The sequence below is a fragment of the Schistocerca gregaria genome, chromosome 6 (genome assembly GCF_023897955.1).
Source record: "Schistocerca gregaria isolate iqSchGreg1 chromosome 6, iqSchGreg1.2, whole genome shotgun sequence".
NCBI classification, from domain to species: Eukaryota; Metazoa; Arthropoda; class Insecta; order Orthoptera; family Acrididae; genus Schistocerca; species Schistocerca gregaria.
Genome location: NC_064925.1, coordinates 403,201,557 through 403,227,700, shown reverse-complemented (window position 1 = coordinate 403,227,700; position 26,144 = coordinate 403,201,557). Strand labels below are relative to the sequence as shown.

Sequence of the window (26,144 nt, the reverse complement as noted above, 5' to 3'; positions counted from 1 at the left end):
CAATGACGATGAAAATTATGATGGACACACAACATCTTGCCCCAGCTGGGAAACGAACACGGGCCACCTTGCGTAGTAGGCGGTAACGCTACCGCTGCGCTACGGAGGCGGACATAATGTATGCAAATTCATGTTGAAAGACCCATTTGATTGGAATGTTTAACTGACGCTGAGGGATATGATTAGTAGCAATAGTGATGATCGTCGGTAGCTGACGGATCTAACCTCACTCATCTTTTTACTCTTGATACGAATTTTCATGCCTTGTAAAGGTGAGAGAAGTTGAAAGCATTACGAACGGTGGGAACGCACATATCGCCAGTGACAGTGTAGTGAGTCACCACCCTTAGAACCAATTCGTAGAAGGCCTGCCGAGGGAGAGGCCACGGTCAACATCCCACTGGACATCCGCCACGTTTTGTAGTGCCGCTCCGGGTTTCCAACTTTGTTCTGAAAGAATGCAGATTGGATCTCCTATGGCGCAAACTTCTGGCAAAAACAGTTCATGGCCTGTGAGTGGAGAGGAGGGCCCAATTTGTAGCAGAAGACACTATTCACTGTTTCTCCAGAAAACAGTCGAGCTCCAGAGATCTCAAAAATGGATTGTGGTCGCATAGTTTTAGGCTTTCGAAAACGTGAGATGCAACAAAACGTATTGATTCTGCAAAAAAACAAATGTTGACACGATGTAAGAAACGCCAGCATTGCCTAACGCAAATAAACTACAAGTTAGGGACAGAAAGAGAATTGTGATGACGAAGGCCACCTCATCAGTCAGAAACAAGATGGAGAGAGAGTGTAGTGACTTTTCTTCTGTGGGCCGGCCTCGGTGGCCGAGCGGTTCTAGGCGCTACAGTCTGGAACCGCGCGACCGCTACGGTCGCAAGTTCGAATCCTGCCTCTGGCATGGATGTGTGTGGTGTCCTTAGGTTAGTTAGGATTAAGTATTTCTAAGTTGTAGGAGACTGATGACCGCAGAAGTTAAGTCCCATAATGCTCAGAGCCATTTTTCTGGAAGATGGTAGGACGAACAGTACTGGTTAACCAGCTAGAGGAAGGGGACCAGTGTTTTTCTAAGGGGCCTTTTTATCGGTCCGTGCTTGGAAGAGCCGGAGCCCAACCAATCTTAATTTAGTAACAGACGCAAAATACAGCAACGTGAGGTTTTTCTTGTAGTTAACATTCGATCAGAAATCACGCGATCTTTGGAAGCGTCCGTCGCCAGACTTCCATGCTGAGCGTCCCTGTCTCAGCTGGCCTGCTATACCGTCTGAACTGATGTGTTGAGGACTCAGACAAACTTAGGGGTGATCTGCACTTAGCCGCTGGAGAGCCACTTCTGCCTCCACCTGCAATACTATGGTGAGATCGAAATGCAATCGCGAAGCACTGTGTAGGGCTATTAAAGTCATTTTATTATAATTCGGTTATTTCAAGCTTCATTCTTAAGACTGGGATTTTAACGCCAGTGAACAGTCTTCTTTCAATTCCACTCACAGACGTGATGTATTCCCTTTTGTAGTACTATTGTTTTCAACTAACATTGCAACAGTCACTGGGGACTTTGCGATTACAATTAATTAACTTGTGCGATTATTAGCACCTTTCCCCCTACCTCTACGTAAGAAATGTCAAGGCATTATTATATTATCATTCCCACTCTTTGTTATTTGTTTTGTCATTCATCGGAATAAATCAAGGCAATTGTAACTTGCATCTCATTTAGTAGTCATAAGTTCCCCAGTCATTATTTTGGAGGACACTCTAATATTACTGTGACACCTGCTAGGCTTACCTTGCAAATTTAAAAACCAAGCCACCTTGCTTTGTGTAAAATCCTTGTAGTATGATATACAATAAAGAACATGTTTCTATTTGCTCTTTGTAAATTATTAGTGCACAAACTATCAACTAGAAATAAAAGAAAGAGGACTATAATTGAAGAGTAGAGGAAACATCGCTTTCTAGGAATTGTGCTTTTATTATTATTTTATATTGCGTTTCCTTGCTTTGAGCGAAACATACTCACCGATTATGTCATTGAAATAAAGTTTATCAACTGCGTCAAACTGTATCGACTAGATAGCTTAAGTGATTTCTTATCGTATTTAATTTCCTCAAACTGAGTTCACAAGATGCTGCTGCCACGGCATACTAATAAATATCCCAAAAGCTATTTCGATACTTGGATACGCATCTTCTATTCCAGCCTCTGAAAAAAGAAACCTCTAAAATATCCGAACGAAAAGCCGATTAAATGGTCTCCACCAGCTCACTCCGCTGAAACTTGGAAAGTGATTATTGCGTTAACTAGCTCTAGTGTATCAATAGCTCTGCTATATTTGACTCGGAAATCAGCTGCATATTTTTCAAGATAAGAGTTTTCACTTAAGATGTTTCCTGGTCGGATATGAAAACCAAATGAAATTGTGTGATGTATACCAGTTTTCCATTTCACATATTGTTCTATCAAATGCTTTGAAGTACACTAGTACAAACCGTCTAGCGGCAGTCCTCGGGCAGCAGAATTCAGCAGAAACCGAAAGCTTTCACTCAAACAGAATGTTTGTTTTAGTACCCGCTCTCCGAGGTCTTGCGAAGCAGCAGCAAGACCTCCTTTGTTGAAACCGAGCGAGGTGACGCAGTGGTTAGCACAATGGACTTGCATTCGGGAGCACGGCGGTTCAAATCCGCGTCCGCGACTTCCCTAAATCGCTGGAGACAAACGCCGGGATGGTTCCTCTGAAAGGGCACGGCCGATTTCCTTCCCCCTTCCTTGACACAATCCGAACTTGTGCTCCGTCTGTAATGACTTGGATATCGACGGGACATTAAACCCAATCTCCGTTCCTTCCTTTATTGAACATCAGCGAGTTGTGTAGGCGGCAGCTGTGCGAGCCTACCGCACTGCTAGCGTATAAACACACCTCTGGTGAAATAGTCAGTAGTAGTTTATTTACGGTCCCGCGTGGACGACATGATGTAGGAACGACAATGTGCAAAAGTGTGCGGTTTGAGTCGTGAGCGGGGGGAAAGGCTCGTAAGCAGAATACGGGAACACGAACTTATAAGTACTCACGAACTCCTCTCCCTGTTAATTCTTTAAATTTTCTTTCCTTCCGTATTTCTTCCTTCCGCTCTCTTTGCCCGCGCCCTTGGTGGGGGGCCTAATTCGCCAACGCCTCTGTATATCCTGATCGACGAACTCACGTCGCTGGTTGATAATGAGATGGACACTATTTAGCTGACAAATGCAGTACGATACACATGAGCTGAGGAGTTCACTGGAAATTGAGACAACATGGGGCGTAGCTGCTGGTAAACCTTTCGGGATGTGAGGTCGTGATCCAATAAATTCTTCTGACCTGATGTTTCGTCCAGGAGTGCGCTGGATATCTTCAGAGGCACTCTTCCGGTGAGTCTTGCCGAATGACTGTTCAGACGTCCGAGAGTGACATATATACTCTAGGAAAGGCGGCGTGGTCGAAATAACACGTGATGAGCGGAGATAATTCTTGTCGAAGATAGAACTTAACTATCGATTGTCGTCTTGTCAAAAATAAAATTGTCTAGCGATTCTGCAGAGCTGCTGTCCATATGTCGCTCAGTTTCATTGCCTCCTCTTTTCTATTAAGATTATCCTGATGATTACAAATTTCAATTGCTTCTCTACATAGTCGTGGATAATAATTTATCGTTGTAGATAACATTTCTGTTTCAGAAAACTTCACTTCGTGATTTCCTGACTGAAGAGCATGCTCTGCTACAGCTGATTTCTGTCCTATCCACGACTATGTAGAGACGCCAGGTCACACGGAAAGCAGATTGAAACCTCCCTTTAGCAAAATACTCCTCTCCCTCCCCCCCCCCCCCCTCCGCCCCACAGAACTGCAGTGCATGGTTTGACCAACCGTCCCCCTGGATGACGGTACATCTAGACACTACCATCAACCTGGTCTAACAAGACAGGCGACAGGTTTCCATCGATCCACGGTCCAATCTCGGTGATTCCGTGGCTTCTGTAATAGTAACTGTCGATGTTATTGGTCAACATGAAATATGTCGTCTGTTGCCGGGATTGATGCTCAACAATGTGCCTTGAGCGATGAGCTCCGAAACACTTGTGTCTGCATCAGAACCGCTCTCTCTCAGATTTGCCACAGATCGAAACCTTTATTTACAGAGTGGGAAAGCCTCCTAACTCCACGTTGTGTGATGCGTTGTTGATCACGACAGTAGAACGCGCACTGCCGACGAACTTTTCCGTTCCGAGACCTTCGTCCCCAGGCTCCGAGTGCAACAAACTGGCCCTTGTCGAAGTTGCCTATGCCAGTGAATTTCTCCACCTGCGGTCAGTATCGTCCTTAGAACGATTGCCCACTCGTCTCTTCTCCGCGTATGTACTTTCCTTGCTGTGTCACTCGCGTGCAAAGCCACCTGGCGGCATTCCGTCGAAAGATTTGCGCGATAAGGCAACTGCTTATTCACAAAACTTGTGACATTGACCGTTCTCGCAGAGGAGCTCTGAAACTCAAAAAAAAAATTAAAAATATGTAGCATGTGGAAAATCTTACAACAATAAAACCGAAAATAAGGTATATAGATGCCGCACATGTTTGAAGGAGACATAGAATAATTTCCAAAGTCTTTCTTTCGTAAGTGTAATATTTTACATGATGTTTAGTGTGTCCTTTCCAGTTTTGATTTATGTTCATACGACAAAGCACTGATGTTTTTATTCAGCATGAATGAGTTTTGTTAATATTGATAACTTGAATGAACGAAAGGTGACCCTCAGATGCATTGTTGGCTCTTAAATTGCAACATGAAAGTGGCATGAAGCGTACTACAGGCGAATGAAAGGCATTTCGACAGAACCACATGAAATAGATAGAACTATTGCAGTCTAAATGTTAAATGTAAGGAAACATTACACTAGGTGCTTTTACTACAGAAAACACATATACGTTATTTTTTGCGCGAAAATCGTGTTAAGCTCTGTGTAGAAAGGAGAAGTGGCACACGTCGCAATGTGATCACAGTATCTCTGTAGACTGCGGTCTAACTTTCCGCGATATCAGTGTTCGTGAGGGTCTAGATTCTACTACTGTCAGGCGAATATGGAATCGATGCATACAGTAGGTCCGTATTCAACGTAACGCGGGATCTTAACGGCTCTCGCAAGAGTGTCATCCAACGACAATACTGAGATGTAAGTCATTGTTCCTTGTACGGTACCGCCACAGACGTATCCGTTTGTGGAGGCTCCGAAGAGGACGAAAGCTGCCAGAGTGCATTTGTCATCGACATATGGGCCCAGCACAAGTCGTGATGTAATGGGCCCTTTAGGTACACAATACGGTTACCTATTGTTCGCATAACTAGTAATTTGACAGAAGCCGCTGCATTTCGTTTGTGTGTAATCCGTACCCTATTTTCAAGGTCTCTGTGTCATCTTTCAAATATGATAGTATCTTCCCTGTATTGTCATAACCTAAATTGATACAGAAAATGTTCCTCTGTTGTCCTCGTAAAAATCCTCTCCATTTCTGTAGTCCTGGGTTGTGGGGAGACCAGCACGCCGCCATTCCCAAGCCATTACTGTTGATATGCTTTGGTATAGAGTTGAAGCAGTATGGAATGAGATACCGATGCTGTCATTAAAGCTCACAAGGGACCATCAGACCTGTTAAACACGGATTTTGACGAATCTTTGGTGTGTTGTAGAGGGACTTGTCGTAAGTACCTGGTTGCAGTTTTTCATGCGAGAAAATGTTTCATGTGTATCTTCTATACCCGTGATGTTCATCATGTTTCGAACAAGCAAGTGTATAGAATTGGTTAAAATCCTGCCTGTGAACTTTTTTTCACATCATTAAGGAGTATATATGTCACGCAAAATTATTCAAAAATATTTTTCACTCTAATCATTTCATTAATCAATCAATCATTACAGAAAACTTCCTTCAAATGTGTATTCCTCTTGTTACAGAATTTCAGAATCGTCTTAATCGCTACCACTTGAATTGTGGCCGTATTGTCAGGGGTGGTAACACTGCTGTTAGCAAAGACACACTGAGGAAGGTCATCTGCAACAGCGGCCGAAACCTCGGAGAATTTTACATATTAACAACGCGGTCATATACTTAGAAGGCTTTTATGGACTTCATCAAAGGTTGTTTCGATTTTTCTTTGTGATGAGTTATTCCTTCCGACAATAATGACCTTTTCTATGTCTTTACATTTTTCATGCATCCATTTCGCATTAGCTTCCCTGCACCTCCTGTGTATTTCATTCATAAGTAACATGTATTTCTGTGTTGCTGAACATATTTGTACTTCCCTCTTCCGTCGATCAGCTGAAGTATTTCTTCTGTTACACATAGTTTCTTTGCAGTTACCTTCCTTATGCCTCCGTTTTTCTTTCCAGCTTCTGTGATTGCCATTTTTAGTGATGCCCATTCCTCTCCAAATGAATAGCTCTACTGAACTATTCCTTATCGCAGCATCTATAGCCGCAGAAAATATGAAGCGTATCGCTTCATTCGTTAGTATTTCCGTATCCCACGTCTTTGCACATCGATTCTTCCGGACTAGTCTTCAGTTCAGGCTACTCTTCATTACTACTGAATTGTGATTTGAGTCCATATCTGCTCCTGGGCGCGCCTTACAATCAAATATGTTATTTCGAAATCTCTGTCTGGTCATAATGAGACCAGTTTGAAATCTTCCTGTATCTCCCGGCGTTCTCTCGCATTCCTGCTACCAAGCCCATATTCTGTCGTAGCGTTTTCTACTCCTTCCCCTACAACCGCAACCCAATCTCCCATGACTCTTAGATCTCCATCTCTCTTAAGAAACTGAATTACCCGTTCAATAGCGTCACATACTTTCTCCATCTCTTCATCTTCTGCTTGCGATGGTAACATGTTTATTTCAACTTGTCTGTGGTGGTTTGCTGTCGATTTTGATGAACTCTGTACTCTACCTTCCTAGTCAGAACAAGTTCTACTCCCGTTCTATCATTTTCTGCTGCTGCTTACATTCCTCTGGATTCGTCTGACCATAAATCCTTGTTTTCTTTCCATTTCGCTTTAGTGATCCCATTATATCTAGATTGGGCCTTAGCATTTCGCTTTTCAGATTTTCCAGCTTCCTTACCACGTGCAAACTTCTGACATTCCACGTCCCAGTTTGTAGAACGTTATCCTTTCGTTGGCTATTTAATCTTTTCCTCATGCTCACCTCCCGTTTGGCAGTTCCCCTCCTGGAGATATGAATGGGGGCTAGTCCGGAATCTTTTGCCAACGGAGAGATCACTTTTTAAACTTCAGGCCACATGTCCTGTGGATACGCAATATGTGTGTTTAATGCAGTGGTTCCCATTGCATCCTCATGCCGATATCATTGCTGGTTCTTCCAAGTTTTAGAGGCAGTTTCCCACCCAACGGCAAGAAAGTGCCCTGAACCTCTGTCCGCTCCTCGCCCTCTTTAAAAATGCCGTTAACAGAACGTGAGTGACCTCTTATGCCGGAAGTCTTCGGCCGTCATGGCCGATGATTTTAATTCAAATTTTAAGCAACGGCGAGGATCGAACCCGGAACGCAACATGTTTTATTGCTAAACAAAGACGCTACCCCTAAACCAAGGTCGCATTTTTATTGAAACAGGTTTCGGTCATCAGATGCAATCATATTGAGAAATTTAATAGCCGTCAGCTACCCGCTAACTGTTTTTGAGTATGTATATGTCAGCTGCGATACCAGATAAACACAAATCCATCGTTACGTCATCTGCTTTAAACGTGACATGAAGACGCATACCTGGAGGAGCTCGATTAATTCTACCATCTCTGTGTTCGGGAGTCTGTTACGTGTCATACGTTCTTCTGGAATACTGTTACAGCGTCTCCTGTAGGTATGAATGAGTAGAGACTCATAGTGGACAATGATACAAACTAAGCATGTTGAGGATTTTTTTGGTGGCATTTAGTTCTCCTAAAGCAATACTGTTTTTATAGAATGTGTTGTACCATATGTGTATCTTTTCTTTACTTTTTCTTAGGTTCTGGAACTGTTCGTATTCTTTACTGTTTATAAAGTTGGCTTCTACTGTGATTAGATTTCCTTCATTGTATATTTTTGTGTGTGCCTTTAAAAGTGGTGTCTTCTGATACATATCTTTGTCACATTTCTTTCCGTTTCAATTCACGGGTTTCGTCAGTATTCTCTCTTTCTTTCGTCATATATTGTGTAATACGTTTGTATGCCTTCATATCTACAAACTCATTGGTTTCCAGTTTTTTATTTGCGAATTTTAAGCTCTTTGTGTCCTTTATTCTATTCGTAGACCTAAAATTTTCTTACCTAATTTCATTTTCAAAGCACCACTTTTAGTTGCAGTTATGATCTGCTTTAGTGTGTGGTTGTGTAGCTTCCTTTACAGAGCATTCAGTTTCTTTTCCATTTGATACAATTTTGTGTGTGTGTTGTTCGCCACTTAGCTGTAAAATTTGATTGCTTTTTTGTCTGCCATAAAAAAAGTCAGAATTGTGGTTTAGTTTCGAACTCGGTGTCTTCAGATTCTTGTCGTACGCATTGCAAATGTTCAAGTACTCCTTATGCACTATACCTTGGACTTGGTAGGGGTCATGTGCAGGACCTGGTGGAGTACACGTCCGCATGACCTACGCGATGTGCTGGTCTCTTGAGACAGGCGTCTTGTTGATTTGGTAGGGCTCTGAAGCATTTTATGGTGACATCTCAATAACTTTCAATAGTTTCTTATCGAGACATTTATTATTTAGAATGACACTTTTCGCTTTTCAACATTCCGTCATTTTCAAAGGCAGTTTTCTGTCAACCACATACAACTGTTCATTAGATAAAGGGTGACAATTATTGTACTATGTGAAATAAAATCGTCATAACTTCTGAACGGTTTGCGTTAGAACGCTCAAACTGCTCGGTTGGCCGCGGGACATGATGAGACTTAGTAGAATTTGGTTTGGCGACGAAGCTCACTTTCATTTGGATGGTTTCGTCAATTAGCGAAATTGGCGCATTTTGGGGACTAAGAATCCGCATTTCACGATCTGTAAGTCTCTTCACCCTCAACGGGTGCGTATTTGATGTGCTGGAGGAGTAGTTTAGGGGACGCATTCTGGCTCTGGGGTACTCAGAGGCTACTGGCATGGGCCTCGATTCGCCGCCATATTCTCCGGATGTGAACAAACGTGAGTCCTTTTTGTGGGGCAATATTTAAGACAAGGTGTGCAGCAATAACGCCAAAACCATTGCTGAGCTGAAATCAGCCATTCCAGAGGTCAACGACAGCATCGATGTTCCGACACTTCAGCGGGTTGTGCAGAATTTCTCTGATCGTCTGCACCACATCATCGCCAATGATGGCAGGCATATCGAACATGTCATAATCTAAATCTGAGCCGGCCAGTGTGGCCGTGCGGTTCTAGGCGCTACAGTCTGGAACCGCGCGACCGCTATGGTCGCAGGTTCGAATCCTGTCTCGGGCATGGATGTGTGTGATGTCCTTAGGTTAGTTAGGTTTAAGTAGTTCTAAGTTCTAGGGGACTGATGACCCCAGATGTTAAGTCCAATAGTGCTGAGAGAAATTTGAGCCATTTCAAACAATTTCGTAGCACAAATCACTCTTACAAAAAATTTTACTAATTGCTTACTGCGTCAAACCTTGGACATTCAAATCCTAACTCTGAAGATTATCTAACAAAAACGAATTTGAAATGATTATATATATCTTCTCTCATTTACATGCTAAAGTTCGGTCAGGGGCAGCGACCTACCTTAACGCTGTCACCACACGTCTGCTTCCTCCGGACACCTACCTGCGACTCCCCGGTTTTTTTACTGCGCGCCCAACTCTCTTAACCATCAAAGATCCTCCTACTCAAAGATATTATACTCGTTCCACCTTGCGGTTGGCAACTACCGACAGAGCGAGGTGGCGCAGTGGTTAGACACTGGACTCGCAATCGGCAGGACGACGATTCAATCCCGCGTCCGGCCATCCTGATTTAGGTTTTCCGTGATTTCCCTAAATCGCTCGAGGCAAATGCCGGGATGGTTCCTTTAAAAGGGCACGGACGACTTGCTTCCCCATCCTTCCCCAATCCAATGAGACTGATGTCGTCGCTGTCTGGTCTCCTTCCCCAAGCAACCCTCCCCCCCCCCCCCCCCACCCAACCCCCATACTATAAGTTGCATGTTGCTCGGCAACTACCGACTATTTTCTGCAGCTACCCTGATCAGACCTTATCATATACCTTTCAACATTTGCACTGCTCCACTCACACTGACACAGCTCGCACTACGCTCTGAGATGTGGGTCACGTGGGGGGCGTACACGTGGTGTGCCCGTCACCGGGGTGTGGTTGTACGCATGCATTCACATCCAATCGTATCCACTCATCCGCTCCATTTTCATTTGCACCATCCTGTATAACAGTTTGTGTCGGTTGTCCTTTCTGAACCAATGAGGAACTGCAAAGTGCTAGTAGCATGACACTCGTGTGTGTGTGGTTGCAGGCAGCAACGGGCGCGGGGTGTTCTCGCCACGCGTCGACTACGACGAGTGGACGCCTCTGGGCCGCGGGGACCCCCTCAAGAACGACCCGACGTACGACTACGTGCCGCCCGTGCTGGACAGGGTGCACTACTGGCTGGAGCCAGCATCCAGGACGCCGGACCCGCCGCTCGCCACCACGCCGCAGCCAGAGGTACGGGCGCCGCTGGCCACTGTTCCTGCTACAGTCTTCTTCTCTCTTCTTCTTTCACTTCCGCCTTTGTCCCGCAATGGTCGCAGGGTCGGCGTGGCTACAACGGAATTGGCAAGGTTCCAGAATGAGATTTTCACTCTGCAGCGGAGTGTGCGCTGATATGAAACTTCCTGGCAGGTTAAAACTGTGTGCCCGACCGAGACTCGAACTCGGGACCTTTGCCTTTCGCGGGCAAGTGCTCTACCATCTGAGGCACCGAAGCACTACTCACGCCCGGTACTCACAGCTTTACTTCTGCCAGTATCTCGTCTCCTACCTTCCAAACTTTACTGACGCTCTCCTGCGAACCTTGCAGAACTAGCACTCCTGAAAGAAAGGATACTGCGGAGACATGACTTAGCCACAGCCTGGGGGAGGTTTCCAGAATGAGATTTTTACTCTGCAGCGGAGTGTGCGCTGATATGAAACTTCCTGGCAGATTAAAACTGTGTGCCCGACCGAGACTCGAACTCGGGACCTTTGCCTTTCGCGGGCAAGTGCTCTACCATCTGAGGCACCGAAGCACTACTCACGCCCGGTACTCACAGCTTTACTTCTACCAGTATCTCGTCTCCTATCTTCCAAACTTTACAGAAGCTCTCCTGCGAACCTTGCAGAACTAGCACTCCTGAAAGAAAGGATATTGCGGAGACACGGCTTAGCCATAGCCTGCGGGATGTTTCCAGAATGAGGTTTTCACCCTGCAGCGGAGTGTGCGCTGATATGAAACTTCCTGGCAGGTTAAAACTGTCTGCCCGACTGAGACTCGAGCTCGGGACAGCCCGGTATTCACCTAGTGGGATGTGGAAAACAGCCGAGTTCGATTCTCTGTGGGGCACACAGTTTTAATCTTCCAGGAAGTTTCATTTTGGCAAGGTTAATTGAAAGGGGTGGCCGGATGCCCTTCCTGCCTCTACCCCATACCCTCCCCCCCCCCCCCCCCCCCAGGACGGAATCAGTGTACCCCAACTGTCTACGTCTAGTGTAAACCGTGAAATAGTGCGGAAGTGTTACAAATGTCTGCGTGTCGTGCAGCTGAGGCGGGAAGTGGGGACCAGCCCGGTATTCACCTAGCAGGATGTGGAAAACCGCCTAAAAACCACATCCAGGCTGGCCGACACACCGTCCCACGTCATTAATCCGAGGGGCGCATTCGAACCGGGGCCGGTGCGCCTACCCGAGTCCAGGAAGCAGCGCATTAGCGCTCTCGGATAACTTGGCAGGTACTGTTCCAGCTGCAGTCTGGCATCCACATCACTAAACGGCTGGAACGGTCAGCGAGTCCCAGTTAAAGATTGCCGGTCTAACAGCTTTCAAGAGCAAAAGAGAATCGATTTTCGATATTTCACGTAATTATCAACCGAAATTAAAACTTTAAACGCTGCCATAATCTGTTCATTAAGAGGTTTGGTCTTACCTCAGAAAGTCAAGTATCAAGATTAGGAACTGTGTATCCTTCTTGAGGCAGCATTAATCATGTCGCGCAAATTCATCCACATTCACACAGTGTTTGGGAATGTGAGCTCTTTCTTCCAACAAACTTTACACATACTTTCAAACCTTCCGAAACTTTTTCTCGTTGATAACACGCACAACATACTGAAACGAAATTTTTTTATTGCTTATTACATTTTTCACTGTTAGTGCAGCAAAAATGCAGAATTAGCCATAATATTTTAGTTTATTATTTCTTTACTAGTAACTTTATTCGTAACCTATTTTGAAGATATCATCTACATATATACAATATATATAAATGACCTAGTAGATGGTGTCGGAAGTTCCATGCGGCTTTTCGCGGATGATGCTGTAGTATAAAGAGAAGTTGCAGCATTAGAAAATTGCAGCCTAATGCAGGAAGATCTGCAGCGGATAGGCACTTGGTGCAGGAAGTGGCAACTGACCCTTAACATAGACAAATGTAATCTATTGTGAATACATAGAAAGAAGGATCCTTTATTGTATGATTATGTGATAGCGGAACAAACACTGGTAGCAGTTACTTCTGAAAATATCTGGGAGTATGCGAACGGAACGATTTGAAGTTAAATGATCATATAAAATTAATTGTTGGTAAGGCGGGTGCCAGGTTGAGATTCATTGGAAGAGTCTTTAGAAAATGTAGTCCATCAACAAAGGAGGTGGCTTACGAAACACTCAATCGACCTATACTTGCTCATCAGTGTGGGATCCGTACCTGGTCGGGTTGACGGTGGAGATAGAGAAGATCCAAAGAAGAGCGGCGCGTTTCGTCACAGGGTTATATGGTAAGCGTGATAGCGTTTCGGAGATGTTTAGCAAACTCAACTGGCAGACTCTGCTAGAGAGGCGCTCAGCATCGCGGTGTAGCTTGCTGTCCAAGTATCGAGAGGCTGCGTTTCTGGATGAGGTATCGAATACATTGCTTCCCCCGACTTATACCTCCCGAGGAGAACACGAATGTAAAATTATAGAGATTCGAGCGTGCATTAAGGCTCTCCGGCAGTCGTTCTTCCCGCGAACCATACGCGACTGGAAAAGGAAAGGGAAGTAATGACAGTGGTACGTAAAGTGCCCTCCGCCACACATCGTTGGGTAGCTTGCGGAGTATAAATGTAGATATAGATACCACTGAACGTACGTGTAACATTGTATCATTGTACGACACATAGTACAGGAGACATTACGTCATAAACATTGACATGCTTGAAAACTAGCTTTTGTTAAAGCGGTGCCCATATTATCCAAACTATACTCGTCCGGTATCCAGCAGTGACAGCACTTAGCGACTTACAGGGAAGAGTCAAAATAATGTGGACACCTGTACTCACTTGGGAATGGTTTATTAATAAGGGGTCAGACCCCCATTTGCCAGTAATAAAGCTGAGATTGTTCTTGGAGTACTGGCATATAATGATTGCATAGTCTCCAGTGGTATGTTATGCCACTCTTTGATCAGGCCCTCTTCTAACTTCTGAAGCGACGAGGGAGACGGAAATCTGCTCAGGAGTCTGCTCTCCAATACTGCCATTAAGGATTCAATTACGTTCAAGTCCGGGGAGTGCGCTGGCCAGGAAAGACTCTGGAGTTCAGTTGCATCCTCCTGTCCTGTCTTTGTGAATGGGTGCATTATCATCCTAAAACATGGACTCATTGTTGGGGAACCACATTTGAATCATGGGTTGCACCTGATCACCTAAAACGTTCACGTAATCGTTGGCTGTAACACGGTCTTTGAGAGTTATGATGGAACCAGCAGAAAACCATGATATTGCTGCCCACATCATCACACTTCCACCTCCATGCATAACCGTTGGAATCAAGCAATCAGGACTGTAGACTTCTTTTGGCGTTCTCCAGCCTTTAACCTGGCCCGATGTTGGAAATAACGAAAACGTTGAGTCGGACCATATGACGTGTTTGCAGTCCAGGGTTTATGCTCCTGACACCACGTTTTACGCTTCTTTGCATTTGTTTTCGTCCCTAATGGTTTCGGTATAGCAGCTCCTCCATGAATATTCGTTTTAAGGAGGTCTCGGCGGACAGTTTCAATAGATACGGTGTCTCAAAGATGGCTATTGAGCTCTGCAGTCACTATAGTCGCAGTAGTTTTGTGTTGTTTTGACGCAATTCGGATTAGCGTACGACGATCTCTCATTTAGTTTTGATTTCCGCCACTGTTATGTTTACACGATGATGTTTTTCCATGTTTCGAGTAGGCTGGCATGACTCTTGAAACAATTGCTCTTGAAGCATTCAATAAGTTGGCTGTCTTGTTTACTGATGCTCCAGCTAATCGGGCCCTACAATCTGCTCTCCATGGGACTTTCACTGCACGTCGACCTGGGCCTCTGAAGCAAATATGAAGCGTGCACTAGTCGTAAACAACCTGCACTGATGCTTAGTCCGTACTGAACATGCACAGTCAAGCGCGACACCTGCTTCCCCTGCGTTGTTGACCATCAAACACAAACATCCCACTGTTCACATTATTTTGACCATCCCCTGTACAACAAAGTTAAAACATAATTTCAAAAATTTTATAGTCCTTTTCTTGCTTACAGCCTCACAAAAAAGAGAAACGAACACAGTTTATCGCTTGATAAATTTCCAATTGTGTTTTTGACTTTTTCATTAGTCTATTCATGAGCAATCCAAAACAATACAGCCAACATAACTTTAATTTTTCGTCTTCAGACATGAAGTTTTTACACGCTTAATGCCAAATATTTAACACATTAACTCATTTGTAAAGTAATCAGATGTCTGAATCTGTATTACACACGGGAGTTCTATCCTTTAAAGAAGACGGGTTGCGAAAATTACAAATTATTGCTAAGAAGGGAACAGGGTTCTTACGATGCGAAGTTGGGAACCACTTTTATCTAGTTGATTACCCGGCGTGGCAATGCTACGAAACCATCAGGACAAATAGTTACTCACGTTCAGGAGACTTCACACCAATACTACATAACACCGCCTATGGCCATGAGCAGTCGTTTCTTCAGCTATGCCACTCCCAGCTGAAGGCATTCATTGAAGATTACGTCCAGTACAGGTACCAATTTGTTGGACGCTGAGTGCTACGCTTCTCTAACTGTTGTAGACAGTCCCCGATATTCTGTTGCACTAAGATCGGATGATTTAGCCGTTAAGTCGAAGTACGATAGGGTGCTTGAATGTTCCTTAAGCAGGTAACGTATATATGCATCCCTGTGAACGAAGCTGTTGAGCTACTGTAAGACGCGATTGTCCACAGCATACTCATAACGAGGTGTCAGAGGGAGGGCAGCTCTTTGCTACCATAAATGTGAACACTAACATCCTGGTTCAAAGTTTACAGTAACGTGAATGAGTGGGCCCAAGTTATGGTACGAAATTTAGCTACGGGTCCGAACTACACCTTCCACACACTGCAGGTAAAACACCTCGTTGTACCGTCGACCCACTGACGGCCTGCATTATTTCAAAAGAGGCAAAATGGAAACTCGTCGGACCACACCAAACGCCGCCAGAGAGCTGTTGTCCACTTCATGTGTTGCTTGGCTCACGGAACAGGAGCAGCTACATGTGGCGCTGTGAGAAATGGCCATTTTTCTTTTTTTCCACAGTGTTCTGACTGGTTCTATACGTAGGAAGTTTTCATGAATATCGACGATGTTCATTCTATGAAGTATAATACATACATCCCACAGAAGCATGATCTCTGCGACTCCCGGACACTTATTTTCTATCGTCTTCCTGATGTACAGAGTGAGACATTAGCAGCTAATGTTTTTCTTGTCATAACTGTTAACACAAAACTTTCAAGTGAGCCTTACTAAAGATTGAGCTTTCGACCTCGCCCTCAAAGACTCCTTGTAAGATGTAACTATAACTTCCAGAATGAGATTTTCACTCTGCAGCGGAGAATGCCCTGGTATGAAACTTCCTGTCAGATTAAAACTGTGTGCCCGACCGAGACTCGAAATCGGGACCTTTGCCTTTCGCGGGCAAGTGCTCTACCATCTGAGCTACCGAAGCACAACTCACGCCCGCTCCTCACAGCTCACTTCTGCCAGTATCTCGTCTCCTACCATCTAAACTGGCAGAAGCTATGAGGACCCGCCGTGAGTCGTGCTTCGGTAGCTCATATGGTAGAGCATTTGCCCGCAAAGACAAAGGTCCCGAGTTCGACTCTCGGTCGGGGACAAAGTTTTAATCTGCCAGGAAGTTTCATAACTATAACTTCGTCATTCATTCAGGTTAAAAGTTATTATAACATGTTACATAAAGTATTGACTCTTGACATAAAAAGGTTGTACAGTAAAATTACAAATCACTTGTACAAGATTATGAGGAACGAGAAAAATGGCAGCCTCTCAGAGTCAATGTAAGATTAATTTAGAACCGAAGAAAAGGGTAAATAATAAGCGAGAATGCTGTCTGTAGCAGCATTACACGAAAGAAAAGTAATTATACCTAAGTCATGTAACATCTCCTTACAAAGTATTACAACACTACTAACATTTTGTGTAATGCATTATTAAGGGCAATACAAATTAACGTAATATCAGTGGCGTTTCCTCGGGTCCGTCCACCTGCACAAGTAACTCCTACGTGCTTTAGTTTAATGATAGACTTGAAGATGTCAATAGTACGATCGTGCAGAGGAATTATGTTCTGTCTCTAGTGGTAAGGTGGGCGCAAGACCCGGAACTTAAAGTGCAAAGATGTCCCAAGTATTTTTAGTATCAGAAATTAATAAGTTCTGAACGCCGCAGACAATGGCCTACTATTCTACTCGTCGATATTCCAATACATTATTAAAAAACCGCGAAGAACTTGTGTGTAACTTTGGCAGAGTATCCCAACGGTGCAGAAAATACAGTCGCCACAACAGGAAGATTTTCGCCTGCCTCTATGCATACAGTGATGGAAAAAAATCTCAACACAAAGAACAAGTTGAGCGACATAAATGAAAGTTGGTAGGCGCATTGCTATAAATGAAAGATGATGTCTATTCAACTTTCTCAACATCTGCACAAGAGAGGCGCCAGTAGCGCCACTGCGAAGATGTAAATGAGGTTTGCTTCAAATACACGCTGTAACGGCAGTGGTCGTTGATCAGCTTCGAGATTGGTCGTGGTGAGTTGATTTTAGTCTAGAATGCTTTTAAAGCGGCAAAGAAGCCATTATCAAAACCTCGCTGAATTTTAACTTGGCCTTATAATAGGGCCGCGAAAAGCTGGACGTTCCTTCTGCGATATTGCAGGAAGATTTGATTGGGATGTAGTCACTGTAGATGACTGCTGGCTGCCATGGCCACAAGAATGTACAGTGGCAAAAAGACCGAGCTCCGGACGGCCACGTAGCACTGTAGAGAATGAAGATCATAGAGTTCGGCGTATTGCTTTGGCACATTTTACTGCATCAGCAGCAGTAGTTTGAGCAGCATTTGGCACTATAGTGGCAGAACGAACTGTTATAAATCTGTTACTTCAAGGACAGCTCCGAGCCAGATGCCCTGTAGCGTGAATTCCACTCACCCCAAACCATCATCATTTGCGACTTTAGTAGTGTCAACCGAGAACTCATTGGAGGGCAGGATTTTCTGATGAAAGCTGGCTCTACTTCGGTGACGTGTGTTGGTTAGAAGAAGGCAAGCTGAGGGCTTGGAACCAACCTCTCTGCATGTCAGACACACTGGACCCACACCTGGAGCTATGGTCTGCAGTGCAATTTCGTTTGACAGCAGGAGCACTTTGGTGGTTATCCTACGCAATCTGACTGCAAACTTCTACATCAATCTCGTGACTCGACCTGTTCTGCTGCCGTTCATGAACGGCATTCCAGGGATTGTTCTCCGATAGCATAAGGCTCGCCTACATACCGATGTTGTAACCCAACATGGTCTACAGAGTTTTGGCCTGCTCGATCACCAGATCTGACTCCAGTCGAGCACATATGCAACATCAACGGACGACAACTCCAGCGTCTTCCATAAACAGCGGTTACCACCCGTGTATCGATGTCCCAAGTGCAACAGGCATAGAAAGCCATCCCGCAAACTGATGTCCGGCACTTGCGTAACACAATGAAGCACGTTTGCATGCTTACATTCAACATATTGGTGGCTACATCGGTTATTAGTGTACTTGCACATCACATTTGCAATGGTTATCTCGCGATAACATCCAACTGTAATCTTGCAATGTTAATCACTTAAATATGTTACCTACAAAAATGTTTTTTTCTAAATTTAATTGTTGTTGTTGTGGTCTTTAGTCCTGAGACTGGTTTGATGCAGTTCTCCATGCTACTCTATCCTGTGCAAGCTTCTTCATCTCACATTACTTACTACAACCTACATCCTTCTGAATCTGCTTAGTGTATTGATGATCTCTTGGTCTTCCTCTACGATTTTTATCCTCCACGCTGCCCTCCAATGCTAAATTTGTGATCCCTCGAAGCCTCAGAACATGTCCTACCAACCGGTCCCTTCTTCATGTCAAGTTGTGCCACAAACTCCACATCTCCCCAATTCTATTCAATACCACCTCATTAGTTATGTGATCTACCCATATAATCTTCAGCATTCTTCTGTAGCACCACATTTCGAAAGCTTCTGATCTCTTCTTGTCCAAACTATTTATCGTCCACGTTTCACTTCCATACATGGCTACAATCCATACAAATACTTTCAGAAACGACTTCCTGATACTTAAATCTATACTCAATGTTAACAAATTTCTCTTCTTGAGAAACACTTTCCTTGCCATTGCCAGTCTACATTTTATATACTCTCTACTTCGACTATCATCAGTTATTTTGCTCCCCAAATAGCAAAACTCCTTTACTACTTTAAGTGTCTCATTTCCTAATCTAATTCTCTCAGTATCACCCGATTTAATTCGACTACATTCCAATATCTTCGTTTTGCATTTGTTGATGTTCATCTTATATCCACCTTTCTAGATACTGTCCATTCCGTTTAGCTGCTCTTCCAGGTCCTTTGCTGTCTCTGACAGAATTACAGTGTCATCGGCGAACCTCGAAGTTTTTATTTCTTCTCCATGGATTTTAATACCTACTCCGAATTTATCTTTATTTTTTCGTGAAGAGATTTTTTTCTCCTTCAGTGTATTTCCACAGATGCGAAACGTGAATTTGTGAAGTTAGACATTGCATCGAAACTCCACTATTGCGATGTAATGCAACACTACACTTAAAGGAGAAAATATTTAAAGGCTGTAAGTAACCAAGAATGCATGTATGCTCTATACCTGCAACACTCGTCTGTTTTACAATGTCATTTCTTCATAGGCTCAGTTAGATTGGTTGCAGGCAGACAAATTATGTGACTGCCATATGCTACGGCTTCTTCATCGGTTTCTCAGTATCCATGCGCACCAGTGCCTCACAACAGAGATTAAATACTAGTCATCTCATCATAATCGAAACACGTAGTCTCACTTATCTAATATCCTACTGGACTCATCCACAAAACAAAAACATTCGCAAACTTCATCGATGTTGCGCTATGGAACGAAATAACTTGAACTTATCCGGACAATGCTGTGCCCTGTTGCTTTTAAGAAGCAACTAAAGCACTACCTTCTTCACCTTGAAACTTTCACCCAAAAATTAATATATATCACCAGTTTTCTTCTGTCAGGCACTAATGCTCCCGTTTCCCAATGCCAATTCTTTCTCTTATCGTTTCAGTCAATCTTAGCACTAAAAATGCCTTCTTGTAACGTGTCGTTATTGATGTACTTTTCGTGAACGAATGTGAACTCTACTGTTTTCTCTTACTGCACCTGTAAAAAGAAACTAAAAAGCTGTTCGTTGTATGAAGTGACAAGCAATCATGTTTTAGACTTAGAACATTGTGTGTTTTAAGGTGTAACTTGTTATACGTTTATAGTAATGAATAAAATGCAAAATATGTGCAATACCAGGACAGATGCAAGACGGGGACTGATAACCATAATTTTGTCAGATGAAAGGAATAAATATCAGGTTAAGTAAACAAATGAGTTACGTAAATAACACTACGGCGAGGCGTAAGCCTCAAGGTCGGAACTATTTGATTTCTTTTTTTTTTGTCATCTTCCTTCTGACTGCTTTGATGCCTCAATTATGTGTTCAGTGTATTCCAGGCTTTGTCTTCCCTGACAGTTTTTACCCTTTGCAACTCCCTCTTAGACCATAGACGTTATTCCCTAATGTCTTAATATATATCGTCTCCCTTCTTCTCTGCGTTGCTCTCCATCCGCCCCGATAGCTGAGTGGTAGCCGGCGCGGTAGCTCAGCGTGTTCTGTCAGAGGGTTACGTACCCTCTGTAATAAAAAAACTGAGTTAATCGATCATCAACGAACTTCATCAGATGTCTTAGGACGTCCGCCCCGAGCAGATACAACGAACAAAAGCGAACTAAATGAGATTTTTAAAAAAAGTGGTCAGCGTGACAGATTGCCGCCCTTCGGGCCCGTGTTCGATTCCCGGCTGGGTCGGGGATTTTCTCCGCTCAGGGACCGGGTGTTGTGCTGTATTCCTCATCATTTCATCCCCATCCTACGCGCAGGTCGCCAGTGTGGCGTCTAATGTAATAACACCTGCACTAAGGCGGACGGACCTTCCCCGTAAGGGGCCTCCCGGTCATTGACACCAAACGCTCATTTCAATTTTACCGTTCCTTTCCGTGTGTTCCTGTCTTCACCGATTAATCGAAGAGCCACCTCATTGATTGTCATCCCACCTAATTTTCAGCATCCTTCATCTTTCAAATGATACGATTCTCTCCTGTTCCGGTTTTCCCACTGCCCATGATATACTACCATACAACGCTGTACTGCAAATTTCTACCATAAGGGGGGTGGGATGTAAAACGGGCCGACTTGGAGCAGGAGAGGCACGTCAGGACATTTTAATTTCCACTGTCAATACTTTTACAAACAAATTCATAAAACTTTAACAGCATGACCAGGAAGGATTCAGGATTAATACTCACAGCAGTGGAAGCTCAAAAATGTAACAAAACACATTTTTTGCATGTGAAATTTCATCGTTTTTTCACTTACTACTGGCTGCATTTGTTGCTATAGGTACACTTTTCTTCCTAAGTAAGAGGGATTCTTCGATGACTTTTGTACAGAATACAAACCATAGTTACAGGTGTATGAAACACTAGAAGTTATTTAATTTATGAAAAAATTAATGAACTGTTTTGTTTTAAACTTCATGTTTAGAAAATATTCAAGTTTTATAGTTAATTATCTTAATTTCTTCCACAGTTTTGTAATAGATTTGGAAAATTCTAGAGTTTCATACACATGTAACTACTGTTTGTATGCTATGAAAAATTCATCGAAGAATCTCTCTTACTTAGGAAGAAAAGTGTACCTATAGCTACAATGTAGCCAGTAATAAGTGAAAAAATGATGAAATTTCACATGTAAAAAAGGGTATTTTGCTACGTTTTTTAACACTCACTGTGATGAGTGTGAGTCCCAATCCTTCCTGGTCTTGGTGACAAAGTTTTATGAAATTATTTGTAAAAGTATAAACAGTAGAAATTAAAATATCTTGTCGTGAGTCTCCTGCTCCAAGTCGGCCCGTTTGACGTCCTACCCCCCTTAAATAAAAGCCTAGGGTTGACACAGTCAGCCGGCCGGGGTGGCCGAGCGGTTCTAGGCGCTACAGTCTGGAACCGGGCGACCGCTACTGTGGCAGGTTCGAATCCTGCCTCGGGCATGGATGTGTGTGATGTCCTTTGGTTAATTAGATTTAAGTAGTTCTAAGTTCTAGGGGACTGATGACCTCAGCAGTTAAGTCGCATAGTGCTCAGAGCCATTTGAACCATATTGACACAGTCAGAATTCTTGTGGAATGGAATGCCCTCTTTGCTACTAGTCTGCCATGTGTTATTTTGCATCCAAGGTAGCAGAATTCGTTAACTTCACCTACATCGTTGTTACCAATTTTGATGTTCGTCTGTCGCTAATCTGATATCTACAACTCTTAATTAGTTCCGCGTTTTATCCTCTAACGACTTTCAGTATTTATTACACTGTTCAGGTCGCTCAACAGATCATGTAATCCTTCTTCTGTTTTGCCGAGGACACCAGTGTCATCACCTCCTTCCTGCTGCAGGTGCCGGTGTTGCGACCTCGCCAGCCCACGCCGCTGCCACCACCCGTCGCCACCACTGCCGACGCGGCTCTACCGACCGCCCCTCAGTCGTCACAGGCTCAGCTGGAATCCAGGCGCGACGTCTTTGACCAGTTCCTCAAGATCGTAGACGCGTCCAAGTTCGGCTCGAACCACCACTACTCTTCGCTGCCGGCCTCGTACTACCCGTCGCCCTTCTACCACAAGCCGTCGGCGCCGCCGATGCGGCCGCCGTACACCATGCTGATGCCGCCGCCCCCGCCGCCCCCGACGGCGTCGGCGCTGGCGCGGCCGACGCAGGGCCAGACGTCGGTGTCGCTGCAGCACTCCAACCTCGTGTACCACGCGTCGACGACGCAGCCGCTGCAGCAGGTGCTCGACTGGAAGGAGGGCAAGACGCAGCTGGCCACGGTCGCCGCGGCGCCGCCCACCGCCGCCGCCCCCACGCGACCCCCCGCCGCCCACGACGCCGTGGATCTCTCCTCGCTGCTGCAGAGCCTGCTGCGCGACGAGTCGACGCCGGTCTCCGCCGTCGCTCCCCAGTCCGACGCCTTCACCGCCACGACGCCACCTGCCACTCCCACCACGACGGTCACCACGTGTGCCACCCCCGTGGCTACGACTGTGGCCTCCTTGACCACTGACCCTCTGTTCTCCCATTACAAGCAACCGGCGGAACCGCTCCGGGGGCCCATGTACCTCATAATCCAGGGCCACTCCAAAGTGAAGACATACGGCGCCGCCAACAAGCACCAGCACAGCTACCACGGAATTCCAATCCAGAACTCCAACGACATCCAGCAGGAGCACGACATGGAGACTGACAGATCTGGCCGTGCAGTCGATGACGAGGTCTACAGTGTGGCATCTTCGTACGAATCAAACACCATCGGTACGGGGCAGGATGATACACTCAGAAGAACGCCGCGTTCGTCCACGGAATACGTCAACGACGTCTTCGATGACACTGGGCCATCCAAGCCAGCGAGAGCTCGTCGCAAGAAGCGAGCTGCTGATGATATCAGCGACGAACTTAAGCCTCCAGCCGAAAACACCTCTGGCCAAGATGATGTGCCTCGAGCCACAACACGGCCCAAAGTTCTGCAGCGAAGTGGTAAAGCAAATCCCAAGAAAGTCACCAACATAACATCTAGAGCAGATATCTTCCGGAAGCGGAGACTGAAAGGCATGAAGACATTTAGGCGGGTGCACAGCGCTGTAGAGGCTACCACTCGCGAAATCGAAGCAATCTTGAAACAAAATCGTCAAATGACGAAGCAGCTCCAAAATTTACCAGGTTACCAATGGCGTGCATCTGGAATAAAAGCAGCCGCTGCTCCTGAAAATGTGATGGCAGAGGCGACTGTCAAAGAAATTGAGGCCATACTGCGGGAAAATCGTGAGATGTCACGACAGTTCGGTACATTACCTGGATATGCAACACAGTTAGGAACAACATCCCTCATAGAAATTCCATTACGTCGTTCTGGGACCATATCATCGAAAGAGAACCCCCAGACAGAAACAATCCATTCGCATAGAAATAAACGTCAGCTTCTAGAAGTTTCTGAAGAACACTCTGGTGTCACTACCGATGATGCGTCTGCTGCGACAGAGAATGCTACCACTTACGACGATTCCGACGGACACGATGAACAGCTCCTTCGGTATAACAGTGCCAAACCAGAAAGTGAAGTTACAACTGAAATTGAACCAGCGTCCATTGGACCTGACAGTCAGCTGACTATGCAACAGGAACAGTGGACGACCCCAGAGACTGCTATTTCTCCAACTGTAATCAACGACGACAAAGAAGTTGAGTCTTCCAAGGGGAGGCAGGTATTAGAGGAACTAGGGGAGCTGATTCCACTAGATGAAGACACCGCAGAAGAGCTGCTGCAGGGTCTCTTAGTCCAGCAAGGCCAAGGGTCTGGAGCTGGTGCTGTCATTGCTTCTTCGCTAGCGAAAATCCTCGATGTGGAAAACCGTACTTGAAGACATGTACCTTCATAAAAAATATATCAGGCCAACGCGCTTTCCTAACGCCTCTCAATGCTGGATGCATACGTATCGTCTCGGGACAATACACGCCTGGTATCAAAATACATTCATTGAGACTGTGACCTATTTGTTTCGCTTAAATCTTAATGCCCACGGTGTTTTTACCGGAGAGTTACTCCCCTTTTTAAGACGAAACAAATGTGAGACTGAATTCGTCAACACTCAAGAAGTGTTTCTGATGCATTTTTCCTTATTTTTTATACTAAATAATAAACTAAGCGAGAAATACGAAACTACATTCCCACCGCATTTTTCTGTTACTGTATGCAAATCAACGAGTACACTGTCACGTCATTGCAGCCCCATTTCTCTCCTCCTTCAGTGCTGAAGTGCCACCTCACTCATACACACACACACACACACTCACACACACACACACACACACACACACACACACACTGAGAAAAGCTACACCCGCCCCTTTAGTTGTCATGTTCGCACCTTTTATTGGGCAAGTAGTTCCCGTATGTGTGAAATTGTGTAAGACAAGGGAACAAAACTATTGTTATAAATAAAACAGGTCATTTAAGACCTATGGTACAAAATACTTACGAAGTTGCCGTTTATTGGTTTGTTATTTGGCTCCAAGGCAAAAATTGAATTTTATCATCAGCATCTAACTAGTCCATAAATGTTCATAATATCCCAAGCTTGGTGAGTGAGGTATCACACAGTTTTCAAAAACAACAACGAGTACAGCAGTTACAGTTTTGTTCAGTGCTTGCTAGTAGCCAGCACTGTTATTGCTAGTAAACAAGAATCAGATTACAAATATGAAATACAGGAGAGAATATTATGAAATAACATAAATATTGACAGTTTAGTGGCTGTTTCGATGCTATATCACAATTTTCTCCATCTAGTTTTGTTTTCGATAGGAAGTCTAAAATAATACCTTGTCGTGGATCCCTTTGGAGCTACCTCAACTTCCATTCACAGTTACACCATCAAAAGACATTATTAGTACATGTGGTGTCTCGTCTCATCTAGTGATCATTCCATACTTCAACCAGTCACAAAGAACACTCACTGCTTGTCACAGCACATTATCATTGGAGTGTATCTAACCATACCTCTCCCATTAAAATTTTTGTTGTGCTTGTTACGTTAAGTATGAATTTTATTTATTTAAATTATTTAAAACTGTTTTATGTAGTTTGTTGCAATGTGAACGTGATTTTAATATTTATTGATATAGTAAATTTACAAGTTGTTTCATTTTTATTGATTAAAGTACCTGATACTTCAAACAACGCCAGATATCTTGTGAAACAAAGTTCTCCTCTTCAGAAGAAACAACAGAAGAATATATCATTGAGTACAACACAAAACACAGCAATACAGGAAGTTTTGTGTGATTATTGATAATTGCAAATTATTTTGTGAATATTTTTGTAAATGTTTCAATAAATTAATGGTTACAGATAAAATCTTCAGCTATAATTGACTTTGCATCTGTTCGAAAAATGTTTCAATGTTGCTTTCGACTTTTTAATATTCCTTTATGACAAAATGTAAATTTTAGGTCACTTAATAGCTTTTATATGATCAAATTTTTGTTCTGTCTTTATACATACTGCAATACTAAAAAGTCTAGAGCTGTAAATAACCATCGATTTATGGATGAAAATTTAGACACAACAGCAACCAGCTAAA

The 26,144-nt window shown here is 44.1% G+C and overlaps 1 protein-coding gene across 1 annotated transcript in view; it reads left to right on the top strand.

Annotated features, from left to right (window-relative positions):
- Positions 1–25,918, top strand: part of LOC126278491 (ras-associated and pleckstrin homology domains-containing protein 1-like) — a 339,217-nt gene extending 313,299 nt beyond the window's left edge. Inside the window, exons 4-5 of the mRNA XM_049978651.1 lie at positions 10,563–10,753; positions 22,410–25,918. Of these exons, the coding sequence (XP_049834608.1) occupies positions 10,563–10,753; positions 22,410–24,422 (2,204 nt within the window). The 3' untranslated portion in view covers positions 24,423–25,918. The remainder of the gene's footprint in view (positions 1–10,562; positions 10,754–22,409) is intronic.
- The last annotated feature ends 226 nt before the right edge of the window (positions 25,919–26,144 follow it).